At 37.8% G+C, this 21,534-nt stretch overlaps 1 protein-coding gene across 2 annotated transcripts in view; it reads right to left on the bottom strand.

The window, feature by feature from the left end:
• Positions 1-5,437: 5,437 nt before the first annotated feature.
• LOC124159302 (bestrophin-4-like) overlaps positions 5,438-21,534 on the bottom strand; it is a 54,465-nt gene continuing 38,368 nt past the window's right edge. Inside the window, exons 9-14 of one of the 2 annotated variants that reach the window (XM_046535032.1) lie at positions 19,959-20,066; positions 17,696-17,830; positions 14,690-14,818; positions 11,890-12,247; positions 10,384-10,526; positions 7,919-8,071 (exon numbers count right to left, since the gene is read on the bottom strand). In XM_046535032.1, coding sequence (XP_046390988.1) covers positions 8,018-8,071; positions 10,384-10,526; positions 11,890-12,247; positions 14,690-14,818; positions 17,696-17,830; positions 19,959-20,066 — 927 coding nt within the window. In that variant the 3' untranslated portion in view covers positions 7,919-8,017. Of the gene's footprint in view, positions 8,072-10,383; positions 10,527-11,889; positions 12,248-14,689; positions 14,819-17,695; positions 17,831-19,958; positions 20,067-21,534 lie in introns of both variants that reach the window. The other variant, XM_046535033.1, reaches the window with a different exon arrangement.

Here is a 21,534-nt window from a genome sequence, read left to right on the forward strand (position 1 = left end):
GTAGTGTGTTTGTGCTTAAAGTATTATTTTTTAGCATAAAAGAATTCAGAAATGTTCAATTTAAAGTCATATAGGAAAGCACCCATATCTTTCCTTATCGAGAGAGAAATCCTATGCATACGGTGATTGGAAAACACAGATAATCAGATATCCATAATTTTTTCTGCAATTTTGTCTTAAAATTCTATTCCATGTTTTCTGTCTTAAGAGCATATATTATTGAAAAACTAACAAAATTTGCTTAGCATTTACTGTTTTAAATCATGATGGAAATGTTTTAAAATCATTGGGAGTACTCTTGAGGTTATTAATACAAACTAACTCACAAGGCGAGCATGATTTATGATACCATAATATAATATGAGCATAAATTGATTCCCTGCTTTAGAAAAATCTTTGCAGTCAATGGTCACTAAGGAAGAGAAAGAATATTTGAGACACTGATCCAAAGAGTAATAACTCAACAATAACTGGATAGCAGTCTTGGCAGCTTATATTGCCATCATTTCGTCACATTGTTATCATACTTTCATGAATTTATTTTCAGAGTGCGTCTTTTTAGCATACAAGATCTTATGGGTATAAAGTTATGGAGTGAGGAGGTGATTCTAAACTGATTAATAATGGATACGCAAAATTTAGACATGAATAGCAATTAAGCTAACTTGGGAAACATAAAATGAATAATGACCTCAGATTTTTTGCATGAATTGTCAATTTACAGGTAATTTACAAGTATAAACTCAATACAGTGGAACCTCGATCTGTCGTTTTTCAGGGGGATGGATGAAAAGAACGATGAATGCGGGAAAACGATCAATGCGGGAATGGTTGTCCGGGTTGCCTATGTCCCAGGATCAGCTGGATTTTTGCGAATTATGACATTCATTAATGGATTCAAACGAGATTTCAGCTGATTACAGGAATATTATTACTTTATCGAAACACTTAGGTCATATTGTTGATTCGACTTATCTCTCTTTCTAAAATCCTAAAGGAACAAGCCGCCTTGCTAAAAAATGTTTGCACTCCACTCGGAATTTTCACGGCTATTATGCATTTCTGTCTGATGTAAAAATTCTTATCCATCAAATGCCATTTCAAGTACACGTATTTACGAGAGAAATGTGCGTGTTATGCCTCAAACAACTGATTTCGCCGTCGCAGTGATTGGTTATGAAATGGATCAAGAAGGCCAAGAATAAGAATAAAACTAATAAAAATGAAACCGGACTCCATTGAACCCACACGGAAAACACTCGCTAGTTTTAAGTCAACCCACCCCGGAAAGTACGGAACCACTCGTGCGAGGTGAAGTTCGGCACTAATGCTATCGCGTACGGCGTAGGCAGAGCTTTCTGCAGAGGGTGAAGCATGACCATATGACTGCGCAATGAAATTTTTTATCCTATAGAGAAGGCAACTTCCCCACTCATTTCTAACAATAAGTAGCGTAGCTCTAGATGAGCAGATGAATTCAGATTGCTAGTCGAGAGAAACAAAATATCCAGAGAAGACATCGCTTCGTTAGCAACTCAGACAAGTGAAACTTGTAGCAAAACTCGTAAATTGTAACCAGACGCCCTGTTTTCGAAAAAAATCGCATCAACTGCCGTGAAGCTCACTATCAGCTGCGAGGATATCGTTATTCGCCAGAAATCACCATCGTATTATTCCAACTCTTTCCTTGCTTAAAATGCTTAAATAACGTTAGAAATACGTCATGCTTGGTATCAATCTTTACTGTATTACGTGCACATCACTAATATCTCAATATAACAAAAGTATTATACCAATTGCCGAAATTCATTTCTATGCACCTTTTAATCGGTGATTCATGCAGCAGTTGACCTCCAGAGGTGGGGATCTTTGAAGCGAGTCAGCTAAAAAAAAGTCAGTGGTCGAGAAAGGGGGATGCGTGAAAAAGGTTTCTTTTGTTCTCGAGTAACTTGATATTTTCTTTCCAAGCTAGGGTCTTCGTAATACGATCCCTGCTCGAGCTGGGACCTTTTTTTTATTTCGGAGAAAAGCTTCAGACTGGGAGAGGCGAGTGCTGAATGGAGGGGGATACCGGATCTTGGGAAATGCGATTATGTAACTATCCCACGGCACTCAGCTTCTCCCTATCGTATTTCAATCTCCTGGGGAAGATTCAAACTTTGTGTCTGTCGTTATTAGCCGTAAACAACACGTTGTAAACACTTCGTCCCATTTTCGTCAAACGATAGATGCGGGAAAATTATACGACGGGACCGCGATCGTCAAACGATAAATGCGGGAAAACGATACTTCGGGGAACGATAGATGCGGGAAAAAATTACATTGTCATTATGGAACTTAATTTGGGACCAGGAGCGGCGAACGATGAATGCGGGAAAACGATGAATGCGGGAATGATAAATCGGGGTTCCACTGTATATATATGTATATTCAGCCTCCTGAACCCAATTAACCCTTTTGCGCCTATCGTCGGCAATAAGCAAGGCAGATTTTCCTATTCAAATAAATGACTGCAATAGCCAATAGATATTTACTGTGGAAAAGAATGAATGTCAGCTGTATCCAACAGAGGGGATGGGAAGTTGCTGTATCCCAAGCTATAAACTCAGGCATGCTGCACCTCTCATAACTGCTTAACAAAGGACTCGGCTCATCAGGGTTCCCACTCAACCGTGAAAACCTTAAAACCGTGAATAAGCCGTGAATTTCGTCTACCGTGAAAAAAACCTGGAAATAGCCGTGAATTTCGTCATAGAACCTTAGAAATCTCTCAAACTTGATTGTAAAACAACGATATACGGATTAAAAGAAAAATCGATGTTTCGTTCATGTTTAAAGGCCGAGTCACGTTCAGATTCGGTCCACTTATTTTTCTGCACACGTGTATTCGAAGCGCAATTATTAATCGGTCCGTGTGCCATGACAGCACATTGAACTTGCCTGCCTGCGATTGGAAGACATTAACCCTAGCAAAAAATCAGGCACTTCTTCAATTCCCTGCCACCCTGCTCTCTCCATTTTCCTACTCACGCCCTTTAGCCGGACCTGAATTTTGCTAGCTAAAGGTGACGTCGTAATAGATAGCAATTTCATTGCCGCGATTGCATTCAATACATCTGTCGCGTTTGTTACATTTTTAGTTAACGTGCGGCCGATGATTTTTACGTGATCAATATTTCTGCCTAAAATGCCTTATCTACAAACCGTGAATTTGATGACATTTATACCGTGAAAACCTGAAAAAACCGTGAATTTTATAATGTAGTTAGAGTGGGAACCCTGGCTCATTCTTTCACACTTATACTCACCTTCCCCACTCACTATCCTTAAAGGCCTGTTTACACGATACATTAAAACGTACGAGTTAATGTCTGTTTGCATGAATGATTTTTGTGGACTGGAACGGAATATATACGAATGCATGAACCAAATTAGAACAGGTTCTATTTTCTGTGCATGCATTCACACAAGTTGGGTGGTTACATGGTGCATCCTGGCATCCATTCTCACGTTCATACATTAACCAATACATGTTAAAGTACCATGTAAACAGGCCTTAACTCTAGCACAATGAACTTGTAGTAAACAATATTATTTGAAAATTTTCATGAACAAACACTGTAAAAAATATAAAACATGGAGCAGACCAATTAGGTTCACTCTCAAGTCCAACCAGAGAAATTTTATTCTAAATTCTAGCGTTAAAACTAACACATTTCTACACTGAGGAAAATAATTCACTAAAAAAAGACAAATTTACATCAGATAGTATTGATTTTAGAAATTATGTAATTTCAAACTTTTCTGTTGCACAGAAAAACGCAAGGATACCATATTCACTGTAAAATCAATGGGAATAACAAAAACTTCTCATGAAAAGGCTTTTCATGCAGTTGGCTATCTGCCTATTCTTGCTTCAAAAGTGACCATTAATCCTTTGAAGGGTCAATGGAAGGGGAAAGGTCCAGCATGTGAGGTCTCCGTACGGCACCTCCCTCAGCACAGGTGGTAGACATACCTGCATAATAAGGTGGTTTCCTATTATTTCTTTATTGCCTAAATCGAAAGATAATTACTCCTGGAGTACGTATTTCACGCTTATAGATTTTAAAATGACGATATCTATTTTTCGCGATTAAATGAAAAGTGAAAATTTTCAAGCACGTGAAAACGCCACGGCTAAGTAGGAATGATGGGAAAACTCCGTGTGACGTCATTCTGGTTCCCGCTGACGCATGTGAGGTGACCTTGGGGCAAGGCTTAGTGCACTGATACGATGCAGGCTGCTAGCAGAGTACTCTGCTAGCTGGTAGCGCTTGGCTTAAATAAGGATTATTAATACCTTATCAAACAAAGAAAACTTTCAGACCTTAGCCAGTTTTAATAGCTGATTATTAAGACATGTTTCCCTGAGCTCTGTGCCTCATGCATGCATTGGTAATCTCAGACAATGTAAAACTCCTATCTACTTGCATAGAAACTAGGTCCCTGTGACGTCACGTGGAGTGGCATCGCATGGGCGCCAATCTGGCCTTTTTCAAATGAGGATAAAATTGACCATTGCCATTCATCTAAACCGGTATTTCTAAAACCAAATAATTTGTATGTTATGAATACACTATTGGTGGGTAACGAATCGCAAGCAATGCCTTTCATTTTCTTTGATGAAGGAAACTACCCTATTCTACTCCTTCACAGAGCTATGTAAGGAGAAGTAAAATTGTTCCTAATGTTCCTTCACCAGGGAAAGCATTTTAAGCAGGGATGCAGTGCAAGGGTTTTAATTGCCACCCCTCAAAAGGCCTAATTTACCGTCATTGAGTCTAATAGAGCTGATGCATTAATGCGCAAGTGGTTCATCATCACAGAGGAATCACTTCTTTGAGATGGGTGCACAATTTATGGCTTATCCCTTGCAGTATTTGCTAAAACTGAGGTGTTAGTGCAATTGAGAAACAATCTTTAAATGTACAGCAAACAAGAGTGAGATCCAATAGTATTTGCCACAAATAAATCAGCTTTAAATACGGCTTTGACCTTGCTCCAACTTCCAAAATACAAGAGTAGAGTGTTATTATTATTATATGAATCTATGCATCCCAGGATGATGCATGGATGTGGGTCCTATAGCACCTAAGATGAATCAAATTTTCTTTAAATATTCTGAAGAGCATTTCGGAAACTATTTGTGTAAAGTAGGTGGGAGATAATTTGAAATAGGAAAAAATAGTGCTGCTTCACTTATATTTAACATTAAAAAGCTTGGAGTAAGTTTAAACTTCATCAAGAGCAATACCTTACTACCAACCTCATTATATCAGCAGCATGGGTATACATAGAAATAGGGAAAAACCCTGCATTGAGGGAAACTGTGGGCACCAATGTTTATCAATTTTTTTTCTTGAAGTGATCTGCAATGAATTAAAATCAACTCAACTCAATGATTAAAATTTTATTAATATTTCATCACCAAATTATTGGTATTTCCAAAATTAGGTAGTTCCACCAGGTCAAATAAGTTCATTTATTCAGTTTTGGCCACAGTGCATTCAATTTAACACAGTAACTACACATAACCAAATGACAAGCTATAAAGTTTCTTGGTGTTTCTTGATTTGATGGATATAAAAAGAACACAACACAATAAATTAATACTAAGTGTAAGCCTACGTACAATAATTATGTAAAATAATAAAAAGAACACAACACAATAAATTAATACTAAGTGTAAGCCTATGTAAAATAATTGGCCTGCACAGCCAAAGACTCATGCAAATTACATTCTGGAAATGCATATCAACACCAACAAAGAAAGTAGAAAATTAATCATGACATAAAAGGATTGAAAACCGAAATAATAGAAGAAAATATATCCAGCTTGTCAAAAGTACAGACTTCCATCAAGGTCGTAAGTAATGCATAATAATCTAGAGGACAAAAATTTTCCCTGCTGATGTCATCATGAAAAGCCTGATGATCTTGCACACTAATTTGAAAGGACAATTGCCCTAAAACTGAGGCATGGCTGGAAATGTATATCAATGCCCAACAAAGAAAGTGGAAAATTAATCATGACATAAAAAGATGAGAGTAAGCATGTGTTTCACCAACACATCATCAGAAGAAAGAAGTAAAATTTTCTTAAAAATGTTAAAACTAATACTAAAGATTACACATGTCACTCAGGGATACATCATGGTTATTTGCCAACCTGATGCACATTAAGAGTTAAATAAATAAAAATCTTGAATCCTTGACGTCTCTTTTTTTCTGACCACACATCCACCTTTAATTTTCCTTCCTTTTCACACCATAAAGAATATGACTATTGGAAAATACTCTCGCTTAATATATTTTTAAAGAAAAAATATTCAAATTATGATAAATAAAGAGGTAAATGGAGCATAACCAATGACATAAATAAAAATATTATTTTACGTTTGAACTCAAACATTACTTTTTCCAATGCATTTTATAATGTGTAATTTCAGTTGATCTCAATGATTAATATAGTTTCACAGAATGCCTTGGATGAATGCAATAATTCATTTTAAAAAATATGACTTGTGCATCACAAAATGATATAACTAAGCACCGTAATGGAATTCCTCCTTTAATGGTTCACTGCTTTTCGTATTAGAAAACTAGCTCAGTCATTGATTTGTATGCAAATAAAATTACAACTAATGCCTATTCCTTCATAAATAAGGTGAAATAACTCATGTCGACCAGAATTACAATTTTTTAGGAGCCTATGAGATTTGTCAATATGATCTACTCTCGAATTCCAAGTTTTGTACTTATTTCTAAGTATACTATTTATAAATGAAGCCTACAGAAAAGTCTCCACAGCAATTTCTTCTGCTATATAGGGGCTGGTTTACTTCAGACTTACCTCCTCCTAAGGTTTCCTATGAACAAAAAAGTTTCAACCACCTCAATTATTTCCTCTATGGGTTCTAGTTCCACAAAGCTCCTCAGACCACCCAGTCTACGCCTACTTCCAACAGGTTCCACCTCTTCTGAATTACTCCCAGCTGCCTCACTGACACTTTCAAACCTACACCAATGTTTATTTCACACTCTTGTGCAGTAGAAATCTCACCATCACAAAGCACTGGCATATCTTCACCTGTATTGTGTGCAGGTGGCACAGATGGAACAGGTATAGCGAAGGATGGAATATGAGGCAAGAATACATGCTGATGAAGAGTGTTACTTCATTGAGAGGAAGATGAGCTAGAGCCATATGCTGCAATGGTTCTTCTATTGTTCTCCCATTGTCAGAGCCTAAGTCACCAGAGTTACCATGAAATCCTCTCCTCCCATCAGTGAGTCCCAGCCCATTTACTTCAAATTTTGTTTTTTAATGTAGGGTCTTTTCAGCAGCACTGCCACTAATCACAGAAAAATCTCTATGAGATGCCTTTCTATCTTTTACACCAATTATCACAGGTTTACTTGGAATTTCATGGTAATATGATGGTTGTTTTTCAACTGGGTTAAGGCCTAATGTGCCTTTAAAGTCAGAATTTATATTGCTTAGACTCAATGTTACTACAATGGAGGAATCATTGGCATATGATCCATTCATATTCCATCTACCTGGACTGGTGGAAGGAGGCAAAATATTTTGCAAAGTTTGAAAGGGGGGATTTTAAAAAGTCCCTATTCTCTAATTCACTTTCATTTCAGTGGTTAAATTATTATATGTAATTCATTAGTCGAATCTTAGGATCCAAGCATTCCAAATCTTGAGCAGGTATGAACAGGAAGCACATTAGAAACTTCTTTACTGTGGCCATATTGAATTCTTTGATTGCCAAGGCAAGTAGAGAAGTTACCCGACCCTAGGCATTGTAATGGAAGAAAGGTCAGCAAAGTGGGGAAAGATGAAACTTCAGGATCGAAAGCGTTCTTCATGGGGGTCTCATTTCTTTACAGCACAAATGTTTGAGGTGAGGTTTGCAGTGAATTTGCTCCTGAAGTTCTCCCAATAGCAGCAACTCCCATGGCCTCAGTACTTGTCGGACCAAGGCCAGTGGCAGTCCATGATTCTGCTGGCTGTAGGCTGAAACAAAAAAACAAAAGTCAGGCAAAATGAAAAATAAAAACAATGCATTTATCAAACCATGAGCTCCTTTATAACAGATTTTTCAATTCCTTATTAATTAAGATTAACACTGATTTCAGATGACTATATTCTTAGGATGAGTTGGTTCTTAAATTTTTTCAGTTCTTGGTACCAGTCCAGTTCTCCCCCATCAGTTCTCGGTTCGATACTCGGTTCCAAGGATGACCTCTTATTATCTGAATTAATGGCAAATTTAAAAATGAACAACCACAAGAAATAAATGAAAATAATTTCACCAAAGATGTAAATTAGCAGGAAAGCTCTGCGAAAAAAAATTATCGTCTCCATAATTTTATTTGCCAAGTAAAAAAGTTCGAATAACACATTGTTAAAGAATTCATGATCGGCCAATATGTCACATAATATCAGCCAGCTAATGGTTCTTTCTCCAGGTTTTGATTTTTAAAAATTCAACATTTTTACCCTATCTGGGTCTTATCTATTCTTTTTTGGCAGAGATATTGCCTGCAGTACTACTACAGCTGTTCACTGAAAACAGTAGTGGTCAATATTGATTTTGAAGAGCCGCACTAATATGCTTGTAGCATAGTTTACATACTGCATAGCATCAGGATCAAAACTGAAACTCCCCTAACTCCTGACAACATCATCCATTAATTTGTTGTAACTTGTGAGTCAGTTCAAAATATATTTTGTACTCAGCGATTCAGCTTAAATAGTTACTTCATTTGACAACTTATTCGCATGCTTTACAGTCACATTTCTTATAACCTCAATAATAAACTGCTCACACGCCGGTACAGTGGCAACATGGGTAAACTGAGCGGCCGTGAGCGAACCAGGGACCTGGAGCAGAGTGAATTTTCATTGTTGCTCCGACCTGCTCCACTCCAGCTGGAGCAGAGTGAATTTTCATTATTGCTCTGACCTGCTCCGCTCCGGCTGTATCAGATTGGAGCAGGTCGGAGCAATGTCGGAGCGGAGCACTCGGGTGGAGTGTCACATCGGAGCTCCCCGGAGTGGAGCGAATTGCTATAATGCTACTCCACTCCAGAATTTCGGAGTTTCTAATAGGTTAATTTTGTTCCAGAAATTCTATTGCCACTTGAAAGTGTATTTTCCAATAGCCATTTCCCATAATTAATCACATATAATGGAGGGTTACTGGCATGTAATTGTAATGCGAGATTTCATTGCAATTCACCTCAGTTTTACATATTTATTGTGTTTTCATGTTTATATTTGGAATATGTCACTTTATAAAGAAATATGCATGATATTTATTTTATAAATATGCATTCTTAGCATGATAATAACTAGGGATGGACGGATCCAGGATTTTTTTCAGATCCGGATTCGGATCAGATCCTTGATTTTCGGAGCTGGATCTTTCAGATCGGATATTTTTGGATACAAATGGATTATCAAATTCCTGCTATTAAACAAAGTAATTATTCAAATTTATTCTGGATCATAGAATCAAAGGAATGCTTTTTAGATTTTCATACACATTTTAATAAATTAAAAATCATTTTTATAGGCTTTCAAGTTGTTTTTTAAAAACATCTTTGCATGCTCAGGACCTAAACTGTTACATTTGGGTTTGGAAACGAAAATAGGAAAAATCTTCGGTTAAACCACTGACCAATGGCGTAGCGAGAGCGGGAAGTCAATATGCACAAACATAACACCAATAAAAATGTTTCCACACAATGAAATACATTTTTATCGTTATATCATTAAATCAAATGGCAACTGTTCAATCTGCAATACAATTAACAATGTTCAGACAACAGAGAACTGTAATTTATATCAATTTGTGAACTATGCTATCTGGAGTGAAGATCATTTAACAGTCATTTTCTCATTCTAATACATAAATACTGCTTGAGATATTAACTTGTTCAAATCTTCTATTGCTAACAATATTTTTAATGATGAAGCCCTTTTTACATACAAACTGTTTAAGGAGGTGAGTGTGGTGGCCTAGTCTGTAGTGTGTTGAGTCACTGATCAAAGAGTCCCTGGTTCAAATCCAGGAGAAGCCCTTCGGACACACCCACAACAAAATCCTAGTAGGGTGAGGTGGTTCAGAGAAAGAAACTGGCTACCCCTACTCTGAATAGGTGCAATTCACATGCCTTAGCTTAGGCACAAAGGGTGGGGAGGTTTCCCTTATCATTCATAAAAAACCTTCACTAAGTGAGTTGATGGAAGTTAAGGAAAAGTCTGGTCACTTATTATGATAACTCTTAGTAAAAAAAAACACCCAATTATCATGTTTTTACCTGTAAATAAGAAGGATTCCCTCCATTTATTGATGTCCACGAATTAGCCAGAGAGTAGGCCAGAGAAGAGCTAACTCTTGATACACTTCTACCAAAGGGCTTTCTGTGGCTTCTAAGAGATGCATTACTACCCAGATGTCTCCCTACAAAACAAAAATAGTGACACCAAAAGACAAATGGAAATAGGTACATATAGGCCCGTGGGGTAAAGTCTTCCCTTGCAAAATTTTGAACTCTTTCTAAAATATAAGTAATTAAACTATTTCACTTTGAACAATGAAAATTATCACTAGTTCCTTTACCTAATGCCGAAGCATAATTACTGCTTGAATGAATTGAAAAGTAGAAGTAATTAAGGAATAAATGAATTTTAATTTAAATAAGTCTCACTCAATAAGTAAATAGAAACTAGCAACTGATGAGGACTTTCCACAAAAATCTTACAAAAATCTTGTTAGTGTTTATCTTATGCACCGCCACCATGTGCAATCCTAACTAAATATGGTACAAGAATGAGAGATCACATTATGTGAATGACGGCAGTTTGAAACCCTATATACAGGCACAAATGACACAGTACTTAACACCTTTTATCAAAGTCCTTCAAATTTTTTGGAGTGTTTCTTCTCTTCTTGCCACTGACAACTGATCCTTAACATAAGCTATTGAAACTTGAACAGATATCTACAGAAAACACCATGCACCTTAAATGATGAATGATACTGATGCAATTCTTAAGTGTTTTTGGTCACGGAGACAATCAGGGTTTTTAAGCCTTCCTTGAGAGACTATATGGAATGCCAACCATGAAGCATTTGGCAGGCTTTATTACCCTACACCAAAATGCTTACAAGTAAGCATTTTAAGAAAGCTCCTTAATGAGATAGAAACATTCATTTGAGTTTGGGAAATAATTTATGATAAGCATTCACTGAGAATTCATTATCACTTATTGTAACAACACCCACTCACTAAGGATTTGCAGCTAGTATTACAAATGCTCAAGCAAACGTAGAGGAAGCCATTCCAAGTTTTTTTTTGGATTTCCTCAAGTTTGGGGAGTACTTTTAAATGGCCAATGTCCACCAAGCAAGGCATTGCGAAGGCATTTCAAGGGTGTTTACTCGAGAAAAATCCAACAAGGAGTTTACATTGCTCCACAATCACTCTACAAATTGGCAGAATGGTCGGAGAATGTCTGGCTGTAAAAATGCTTTATTACCCATTCTCTCTCATCAAAAAACCACTGGGGCTATTAATATCACCCCAATCAAATTCAGGTATTTCAAATTTTTGGGATGAGCATAACAATATGGCTGGTGAAAAATTTCAATTGAAATTGAAAAGAAAAACAAAAAAATCAAGGATAATTATCAGTTATTCATATTCAAAATAAATACAACCAGTAAAACAACGATGACGATGCAAAAAGAGTACAAATTTATACTCCGCTTCAACAGCATACAGTCTTATACATGTAAGTATGTTGTGTGTTCATTGACTTACTCAACTCTGCTTGCATGTGGTCTTCATGACTGAATATTTCCTTGAACATTGACAGCGTAGAGTGTTTCCTTCCACCTGGATGGAAAGATGTATCGGGCCGCAGGGCAGTTGTTTGATTTTTATGTTGGTACCAGCTACTCATCCCCTTAACAGTTGACGAAGAATATGATAGCCCTAACCGGTTGAATCCCTTTCCTTCAATTATTTCTCCAGCCCTGCATCGCACACCATACAGGTGACCAGGACCTCCGGCAACTGGTGACCCCGATATTTTTGAGCTCATTGCTGGCTTCCTGCCCATTTGGAATCTCATTGGATGAGTTTCCCTTCTCTTTTGGATTCCATTCTCCAAGTCCAGCTTTGACAAATAAACATCAGAATAAGCACAAATAATTTAAATAAAAATTGATTTCAAATTTAAGATAGTGCAAATTAACGGTCAATAAAACAAAATTAATACATAGTAATCACCATAACTTTGGGGGATATTGAGTCTGAGAGGGAAAAACATCATCTATAGGTATTAGCATAGAGAAAGTATATATTAAGAATAAGAATATACTTACTCTATGGTATTAGTCAATTCACTTTAGACATGCAGCTTGAAGGGCTAAAATGAATTGATAGGCTGCAATATAAAGATGAAGAATTTTAAGGTTGCCTAACACAATGATCATGGGGAGATTTATGTATTTGGTTTTCCACTGGATATTGGTGATGCTGGTAACCGATGTCTTGAAAGCTAAGTTTAGCATTGCAATCACGTAAAACGAGGGGGATAATCTGGGGTTGCTGTGCCTTAATGAAGATGGCACACTAAGCCTTTGAAACCCAATTACCCTGAATCAATTTTATCTGATGGGAAACAAAGAAAACTTCCTTCAAAAAATATAAACATTGCCCAGTTAAATATTGAGCTGGACTTTGCTTGGAACAGCTCTTGCTTTTTCTGGATACATACTTCATTTTTAAACTAAGCACTGAGATTTCAATGCATTAACTGAAGAAAGTAATAGTTTTCAATACAAATCTCCTATAAAGAGTTACTATATGTAGAACATGGACCATATAAAAATGTGAGTGAAAGATTTCAACCAGCAAGAGAAAGCACAGGCAAGAAAGATAAGGGAGCATTCTTCTAACTAGGGAGGCATGAATAGTAACTGCAAGTACTTGAATACCTTGAATACTATAAAGTATTCGACATTCGAGATCTTGAATAATTATGCTAAAAGTAAGATCTCGAATACCCCGAGTACTTTGAATTTTGCAAAATACACTGTTGCACACACGTCGTTGGTAGTTGACTCGGAAAAATGTAGAGGACTCTAGTCATTTAGTGCATTCAGCACCGTTTCAGGCAAGTTGACAAACTACATCAAATTTGCGGATAAGAGTGCTGAATAGATACAGTACGATGTGGGCAACCGAAAATTATCAGGGGAAAAAAATCCAAAAATCCTCGGTTTCCCCCTTGAAGCCCCTTAATAAATTAAAAATGGTGGGAAAACTATCGACTTTAGGGGTTCCTTCCGTCACGCATTTAGCTACTGCTCCCAAACCATTCCACTCATCGGGAAGATCATCATGAACTCGAAGACTGCAAGGATGTGAGCTTCTCCTGACATCAGTTTTGTTTCTTTATGCCGATCAATGGCTCCGCAATGATGCGTCAAAGTTGCAAAAGGATCGAAATTTTCATTAAAATAATAGTAAAAAACGGCATATGCACGGGCCCCTGGCTGAATGCATCCCATCAATATACCAACATTCAAAAAAATTATTTTCACCACTTCTCATTCTCTGCTCCACCAGGATGAAACTCCATTTCTCAAATGATGAGGCATCTTCCGGAACAGAAGCAAGTCATAACATTAGCTGCCTCTAACCTGAGTTTTAAGGTAGACATAATTCCACCACCATAGTGCGATGCTATCAAGCAATTGATTGATGCTCTGAATATTTTTGAAGGAGCAACATTTCTTGCTAGTGGAAGTGCAGTCACAGTTTCTTAAGTTATCCCCCTCGTGGATAGCATTATTAATTTTCATAGAAACTAAGAAGTTTTCGTATACATAGTCATCTACAAGGTTTTGTCAATGATTTGCTGTTTTCCAGTAAAAGTTGGAATGAATTTCTGGAAAAAGAACAATTATTCTCTTTTGCCACAATTCTTGATGTGCAATTTAAAATCAGTGATTTCTAAGATTCAAATAAAATTGAGATGATAAAAAATCAGTTGGCTGTGGAGATGATAAGTTGGTCTGAACAAAGTCACCCAACAAAAACAGATACCGAAGGAAAAGTGCAACCAAAAATATCTGATGTAAACCAGCAACAATCAATGTGGGGACTTTAATCAAAATGCAAAAGTTGATTTTTAAAATGTATTTGATATATAACTTTTTATGTATACATTCATCAAGTAAAATAGAAGAAAAACATACGTTTAATATACTTTGAGCAATTCTAGTATTCGAGGTATTTGAATGTTCGTGCAATGATTTAATATTCGAACTCGATATTCGAGTTCGAGAAATCTGCTATTTGAACCATCTCTACTTTTAATGCATTCCTTAACAGGTACTTAAGAGTAGTTTCTTAACAGGTATTATAATAGAAGTAATTATGTATTGGCTTTTCATAGACCAAATATAACAGCTACAGAGCTAATGGTGAAAATGATTTAATAAGTTATCATGCAAAACTCAAATAGAGTTAAAAAAAAAATTTTAAAGCTGAATTTAAGTTAAAATAGCCAATTTGAAATCATTTTAAAAAAGGATTATATTTTGCAAACCTTATTATGATCCAAATCGATGATTACATCATCATCTAGCAACTCTCCTGAATGTTCTTCTTCCAATACAGTCTCCATTGGTAAGAACGCTGATGTTTCCGGTGGGATATCTAGATTTTTTGTTGATCCCTTAAAATCATAAAAAAATAGAAAAAATATTCAACGGAAAAAAATTGGTTGTAAATATTATCAACTATCAATCAAGAGAACAATAACCTTGAAAACTACCCAATTCACCAAAGGCCAGAGCCACATGTTGAGGCCACACAAGGCCACAGGGGGGAGGGGGGGGAGGCTAAGAGATTACGATTCTATCTAGTGTAAATTGAATACACAAGGGGTGGGGGGCATCCCTAGCTCCTCTCTGGATCTATCACTGGATTGTAACATACCAACAGTGTGTAAAATACGCCCTAAGTTTTGAGCCAATTTGTATTTCAATTCGTTAAAGAAGGTAAATAGGTATGAAAATATTACTAAACACTTATGTACGAAGTGGCAACCCCCAAATACTTCGATTTTACCTAGTGTGTGTTTAGACCCAATAGGGGGGGCTATGACCCCCTCCCCCCCCATAGACCTGCCACTATACTGAAGTCAAAGAAAATTGAGCGACAACTTTGGAAATATGGCGATAACTCAGCCGGCCTTGGCAGGCAAGGTTAAGTCCTTGCCTGCCAAACCGATGGTTGCGGATTCAAGTCCCTCCTGGGCATTGGTGTTTTTAAATGTCTTGTCCAAACATATTAAAATGATTGTAATTGGGAGAACCTGCGATCTTTAGAGGCATAATTATTATTGTTATTAACAGTACCTTGGATTGTCTCATTCCGCTAGCTTACCTCATCTTCGCAAGATGAATGGACCATTGAGAAAGTTGCTTATGTGGGATGCTGATCAAAACTGACTCGCCTTATTTCTTGGCAAGTTTAAATGAAACATGATTGGCCCTTAAATCACAGTTGGCTTAACTCTACAAAGTGAAAACCTTCTATCTTCAACAGAACAGGAGTTAATGTGAACATTTAACAATGGTTTTAAGAGCTTGGTGATTTCGTTGCTGATAAGCTGTCAGAGTCAACCACCCAGGAATTCCAGCAAGGTTTTCATATTTTTCCGCGTGCATCTATTTATGCGTAATATGAGGTGATTTTTCCCTGTTGTGAGTGATTGATTTACAATCATGGATGGTGATTCAGTTGTCACATTTGGTGCCTTTCGAGTTGGCTAATGCAATGCGGTGTGGCACAGAGGAACTCACACTTTTTGGCATAATCTGAACTAAGTATAATTGAATCCAGCGTGAAGTAAGGATCTGTTCTGCTTTTCGCCCTTCCCGCAGACAGCGATTGTTCGGCTTCAGCTGTGTCGCACGCCCAGCTATTATCTGTTCATTTTATCCCTGCGGGTCAGCTTTCGTGAGATCCCGGACACTATCGGAGGGCCTCGCTGAAGGGGGAGGGGCCTTGCTGAAGGGGAAGGGGTAGTACCGAGAGAGAGCAGGAGCGACCTTAATGTTGCCAAATGTACACAGGCACCCTAGTGTCCCACTGAAAAGGTGTGACTCATACGTGGGCACAGATATTTTGGGCCCGGCGGCGAAACAATGCATACAATGTATAGCTACTTATTTAGAGGGGATTGATGTGGAAGAATAAGGAACAGTAAGTTATAAGTTGGATTTAAATGGAAGAATCGAAGAGCACCAAGAGAACGCGCGAGATTTGGCAACACAACTAGCAGATTCCATGAAGTTGACGCGACGGAGGTCTGAGAGCGACTGAAATTCCGAAGTGCTAGGCCACGCCTACTGTCTGCTGATTGGAAGAGGGAAAGTCACGTGTAGATAAACTTTCCCTCCTCTCACCCCTACTCGGTTAAGCCACACCAGCTCACCCGCAAAGATAAAGTGAACAGACCTTAGATCAGTTTGTCACAATGGTGAAGTAGCACACAACTGTGATGCAGTGTCGCATTCTGCAGGATAACTGCACTCTTCGGTGCCTTGCATAGGTTTATCAACATACAAACAAGGTCTCAAGGAATGCATCTTGTTCGTATATTGAGGACTTAGGGTATTCGGGAAGATATCAACTCTTGATTGCATCATGTTGCATTCTTTTTATGAGAAAATGAAACAAATGTGCTTGTTTTTATTGAAAAGACAAGAAATTTTAACTAACTTTTTTTTTGACATTTCCTAAAAGAAACAAATGCTCATACGAACTTCGTCATTATGAACCTCCGCTTTTTTGGTCCCATGAACTTCATAATAACAAGAGTCTACTGTAGCTTTAATTAAAAATACAATACATATCTGACATAGAAAAATTTCAGGTACAGAAGTTCAGGAAGTGAATTGGGTATGCGTGACGAAATTTAGAGGGCTTATGCAGGGTACCAATGACGGTGTTGAGGGGTTAGCCACTAAATAAAATTAAAGAAATGAAAGATAAGGTAGTCTCTGATGATTTAGTAATAACTTAGCACCACATATCGAAAGATTGAATTTATGACAAAAAGTACCTGCTGTTGGGATGAGAAGGGGGAGTGCAATACATTATGTGAAGGCAAATTAAACAGCTTGTGAGTCTAAGAAATTGAGTTGGATTTGTGGAAGAATGTTGATGAAGAAGAGTTATCCAATATATTCTATTATCTTGCTGAAATTTCATCCAAACATTCTTTTTGACCACAAGAAATTTGGAGAGGAGAGGCCATTTCTCTACATTAATCCTCCCATGATGTAACAGCAGTTATGTGGTTAGTTAAATTGCTCACTAAATAGAAAGTGATCTAAACACCAGAATAATTTTTATCCCACAATGCCCCTGGTCCCATGTTTTCCAGATTATTGACCTTCCAAAGCATTTTAAAGTCAAAAAAATGTATTACAGCATATAAATACTTCTGTAAATAATATAGCATATACTATTCCTACTGAGAGCAGATAAAAATAAGTTACGAATGTAAATATGTACAATTATAATACAGCTATTCTTATACCTGTGGTGGTATTCTTTGATATTGTTTAGTAGCAGCTGTGTATGGTAACTCTGAAGGAAATATCTGATCCCAATACTGATCTTTAACTAACTCTGGATGCTGATAATGCATTTCATCCACAATAAGATAGGAAACCTGGAAATAGAAAATTAAGGTCTCTATTTTAAGAATATTTGACTTTTAGCGTTTTTCACTTTGGATTAGGAAGCCCAAACACCAGTAATCCACTCAAAATTAAATTTTTAAATAACTTAAATGGAAAATTTTATTGGTTGAGAGTCACTTGACACATAAGTTGGTAGTGAGCTAGGCAATGTCGAGAGTCACCCGGCAACCAAGTGGAAAAGGTCAAACATTGGTCATCTACTTTAATATAACATAATTTGGTAAGTACCGTATAAGCGCGTGTAAGAGGCGCACCTTTTTTCCCAGAAATCGCAGCTGAAAATGAGGGTGCGCCTCTTACATAAACTTCTTATCTTCCCCCCCCCCTTCACCGGTCGCAAGTCTAAGGGGAACTGAGTGGCCTTGGTTTTCAGTGTGAGTCAGTCATCTGTAATCCTAGGTCAAAAACAAGCGGCAGGCAGGGGAGTTTCTCCCTTAGTGACGTATTTTTAAAATGCTCCTGTTTGCTTTTCTTGTAAGCATCGCGCCGTCACGTCGGTGCCCCAGAGGTGAACATGGAAAAGATCGCGCGGGGGTTTTTCGCTCCGGAGGGCGCGCTAAATTTAGTGTGGGCATCTCGCGGCATTTATACTGCATATAGCAATCGGTTATCAAAAGTAGAGAAACGCGTATTTTTGAAGGACATACCTGGTTAATAGTCAATATCTGTCTTGCCGAGTAATTTCCATTACGCTGAGGACCTGATTCCAAAAATCATCTTCAGACGCTAATATGAGGATTATTGCAACTGAAAATAATATTGGTGTCAAAAGCTGCACTTTAAAAAAATTCGAACGAATGTGTTCATTGTTGGACTAAATTGTGGATGGAAGAAATCAGAAATGCTTATAAGTGAAGAGCGCGGAAGGATAGGTCCAGGGGAAGGAGCGCGATCCCTCCGTCTTCGAAGCAAGCAACGAAATACGGAGGGGAAGGAGCGCGCTCCCTCCCCTCCGTATTTCAAGCTACGAGGCTATGAGCGAAGGAGCACGAGAAGAACACGTCCGATCTTGCATGTGACGTCGTTGCCTGCAAAGCAAAGGGGCAAAGGTGCAGCAATGTGATATACGCAGTTTGCGTTGCCTAAAGCCTAAAGTTTCCAGTCCGTGTCGTCTTGTTTGAATGCGCTTATGCTACGCTTATTTCTTCCGAAATTGTCCTGTTTGGACTATTTTGAATATTAGTAGTCTTGTTTTAACTATAAATCTTTGTGTCAAACAATTAGAGCTTAAAAAACTTAAATTCTGTCAGATATGAGTCGCGTTAGATCTCTTTCTTTTTTTGAACGTCGTGCGTGTCATACAATTATTGAAAGCTATCGAGATATCTTCGGACTCAGTAGATTACTCTCCCATAAACTGGGAGATCGATCAAGGTCAGTTGGTGAGACGAGGTAGGGATGAAACACGTTTCCATTGTTCCCCTGTAACTTGATGTTTTCCTATTTTCCTGTGGGGTCTCGGAAAGGAAAAAAAATGGCAGAGGCATTGGCTGATGGAGGGCCGAGTGTGGTTCCGTTACATCTACGACGTGGTTATTATCCTACGGCGCTGAGATTGCCCTGATTGTTGTCCAAGCTCTTGGGAAGGTTCATGCTATGTGCCTGTAGTGTTTTGTCTTAAAATTTTCCACGGCTGCAATTCTATTGCAATACTCCTGCGAGAGCATTTAAACAAAATTGTTCGTGAATAGGACAAGCATCGTAGAGCAACAGCGTATGCGAAGAGAGGATCGGAACTCTTTCTACTCCCTCTTATGCCGCTATTACCGCTAATTAATATTGAAAGAGGAAAGTTCGATAACCGTCGAAATTCCAGGCGTGCCTCTCCAACACCGCGCGATAGTATTAAAAAAATGCCGCAAATTTTTTTTCTTCATAGCTCCGATGCTCAAAATAGGGGTGCGCCTCTTACACACGCTTATACGGTATATGTTGATATTAAAGATAAAAATGCCAATGATGCTAATCAGATTCCTTTACTAATCCACTCATATGACACTCGATTAGTATGTGAAAAACTAATCAAATATTGATTCATTTAGGTATCAGCTTGAGGAATATTCATCAGGTATTAAAATAAATTTGTCAGAAGCCAACCTGAAGGTTTCTGTCAACCATCCAATTAACTTCAAAGTCATCGTCATCCTCCCCAAATGGGTTTACCAAAGATTCAGCCACTTTCAGCCAACCCATATAGAAGAAAAACTACAAAACAAGAGAAAATAGATTAAACTTCCAGAATATACATATGTAACAGGAAATGAATACAGCATTATTGCAACCCTTTCAGTGCTGACAAACGAGACAAAATAGATTAAACTTCCTACCATGGGCATACCCAGAGATGGGCAGGAGGGGGCAGCTGCCCCCCCCCCCCTAGAAGCTAATCGCAAATGTCTTTAAGGAAAATAATATTTTTTCAAGCAAAACTAATTCAGGCTATAAACTAATAAAGATCAGTTACGGTTTCCTTAAAATGTAGGTTTCATTCACCTTTTCCATGCTTAAATGTTGCCTATAACTTGAACAACCATGGCTTGCCTCCCCCCTAGTTTTGATCCTGGTTACGCCCTTGCTTCCTACATATAATAGGAAATGAATTCAACATTATTGCAGCCCTTTCAATGATGACAACACATAAAATCTTCTTTCCACTCTGACAACCACACACTTTGTTGAAGAAAATATAATGCCTCATTCCCCAAAGACGACAGGAATGTTTTATTTATGCATTCAATTTGTTTTTGTTTAAAAAAAATTTAAATTCTTGGGCTACAACTATGCTGCTAAGGAAAGGCTTGAGCAACCAAATGACCCTTTGTGTTGCATTGGCAGTTTCAGCAACTCCTAACAGGCCCACCCGTGACACACGTCAAAGGAGAGAGGCCAGTCAAAAGGCAGTCCACGATGGTGTCAAAGAAAAGACACTGTTGGAATGGACTACCAACTATCTCTTCCCTGAAAACATGGGAATGGGAGTACAATCAAAAGAGTCTCGGAAACTCTTCCAACAACTTCAAACTCTCTGGCCCCTAAAGGGTGGCAATGAGGTTTGAGTTATTACCGTGAAAAATCCTAGCAGAACGTATCATCAATTTCAGGTAAGAAAAAAACAATTGACCTATGGATTATCCATCAATAAGTCCCTCAACAAGTTCTCCAACTTTTTCCCCTAGCCTACCTTTTCTGTCCTAACCTGACAACCAAATTAGCCACAGACCCTCCAAAGGACAAAATCAACTCCTCAGAATGGTCTTATGCAATGCACTTCCACTTCAGCAAAGAATAAGAAATTTTGAATTAGCCATGATTCAGACAAGTATTATCTAATGTTCAACAGCCATGGAAGTAATACAATACAAACTTGGTTGCCAGGAGCGCTCAAATAGTATGCAGTATTTCAGGGTCTCACCATTATACAGCACTGTCACCAGGGTGACAACTGATTCCCAACTCTTGAATTTCCCAATTATTCCGAGATGATTTAGTGATTTCCCTCACCCATCACCAAATGTCACCTATTATTGGAAATTTGACTTTTCCTTCATACAATTTTCATCAAACATAGAAAATGTTAATATGCACTGAATCCAACAAATTCAAATCTAAATCTAACTATGCTCAGATAGGCTTTAGCTCTCGTATTTGGGGTCAAAGGTTTTACAAAGTGCCT

The sequence above is a fragment of the Ischnura elegans genome, chromosome 5 (genome assembly GCF_921293095.1).
Source record: "Ischnura elegans chromosome 5, ioIscEleg1.1, whole genome shotgun sequence".
NCBI classification, from domain to species: domain Eukaryota; kingdom Metazoa; phylum Arthropoda; class Insecta; order Odonata; family Coenagrionidae; genus Ischnura; species Ischnura elegans.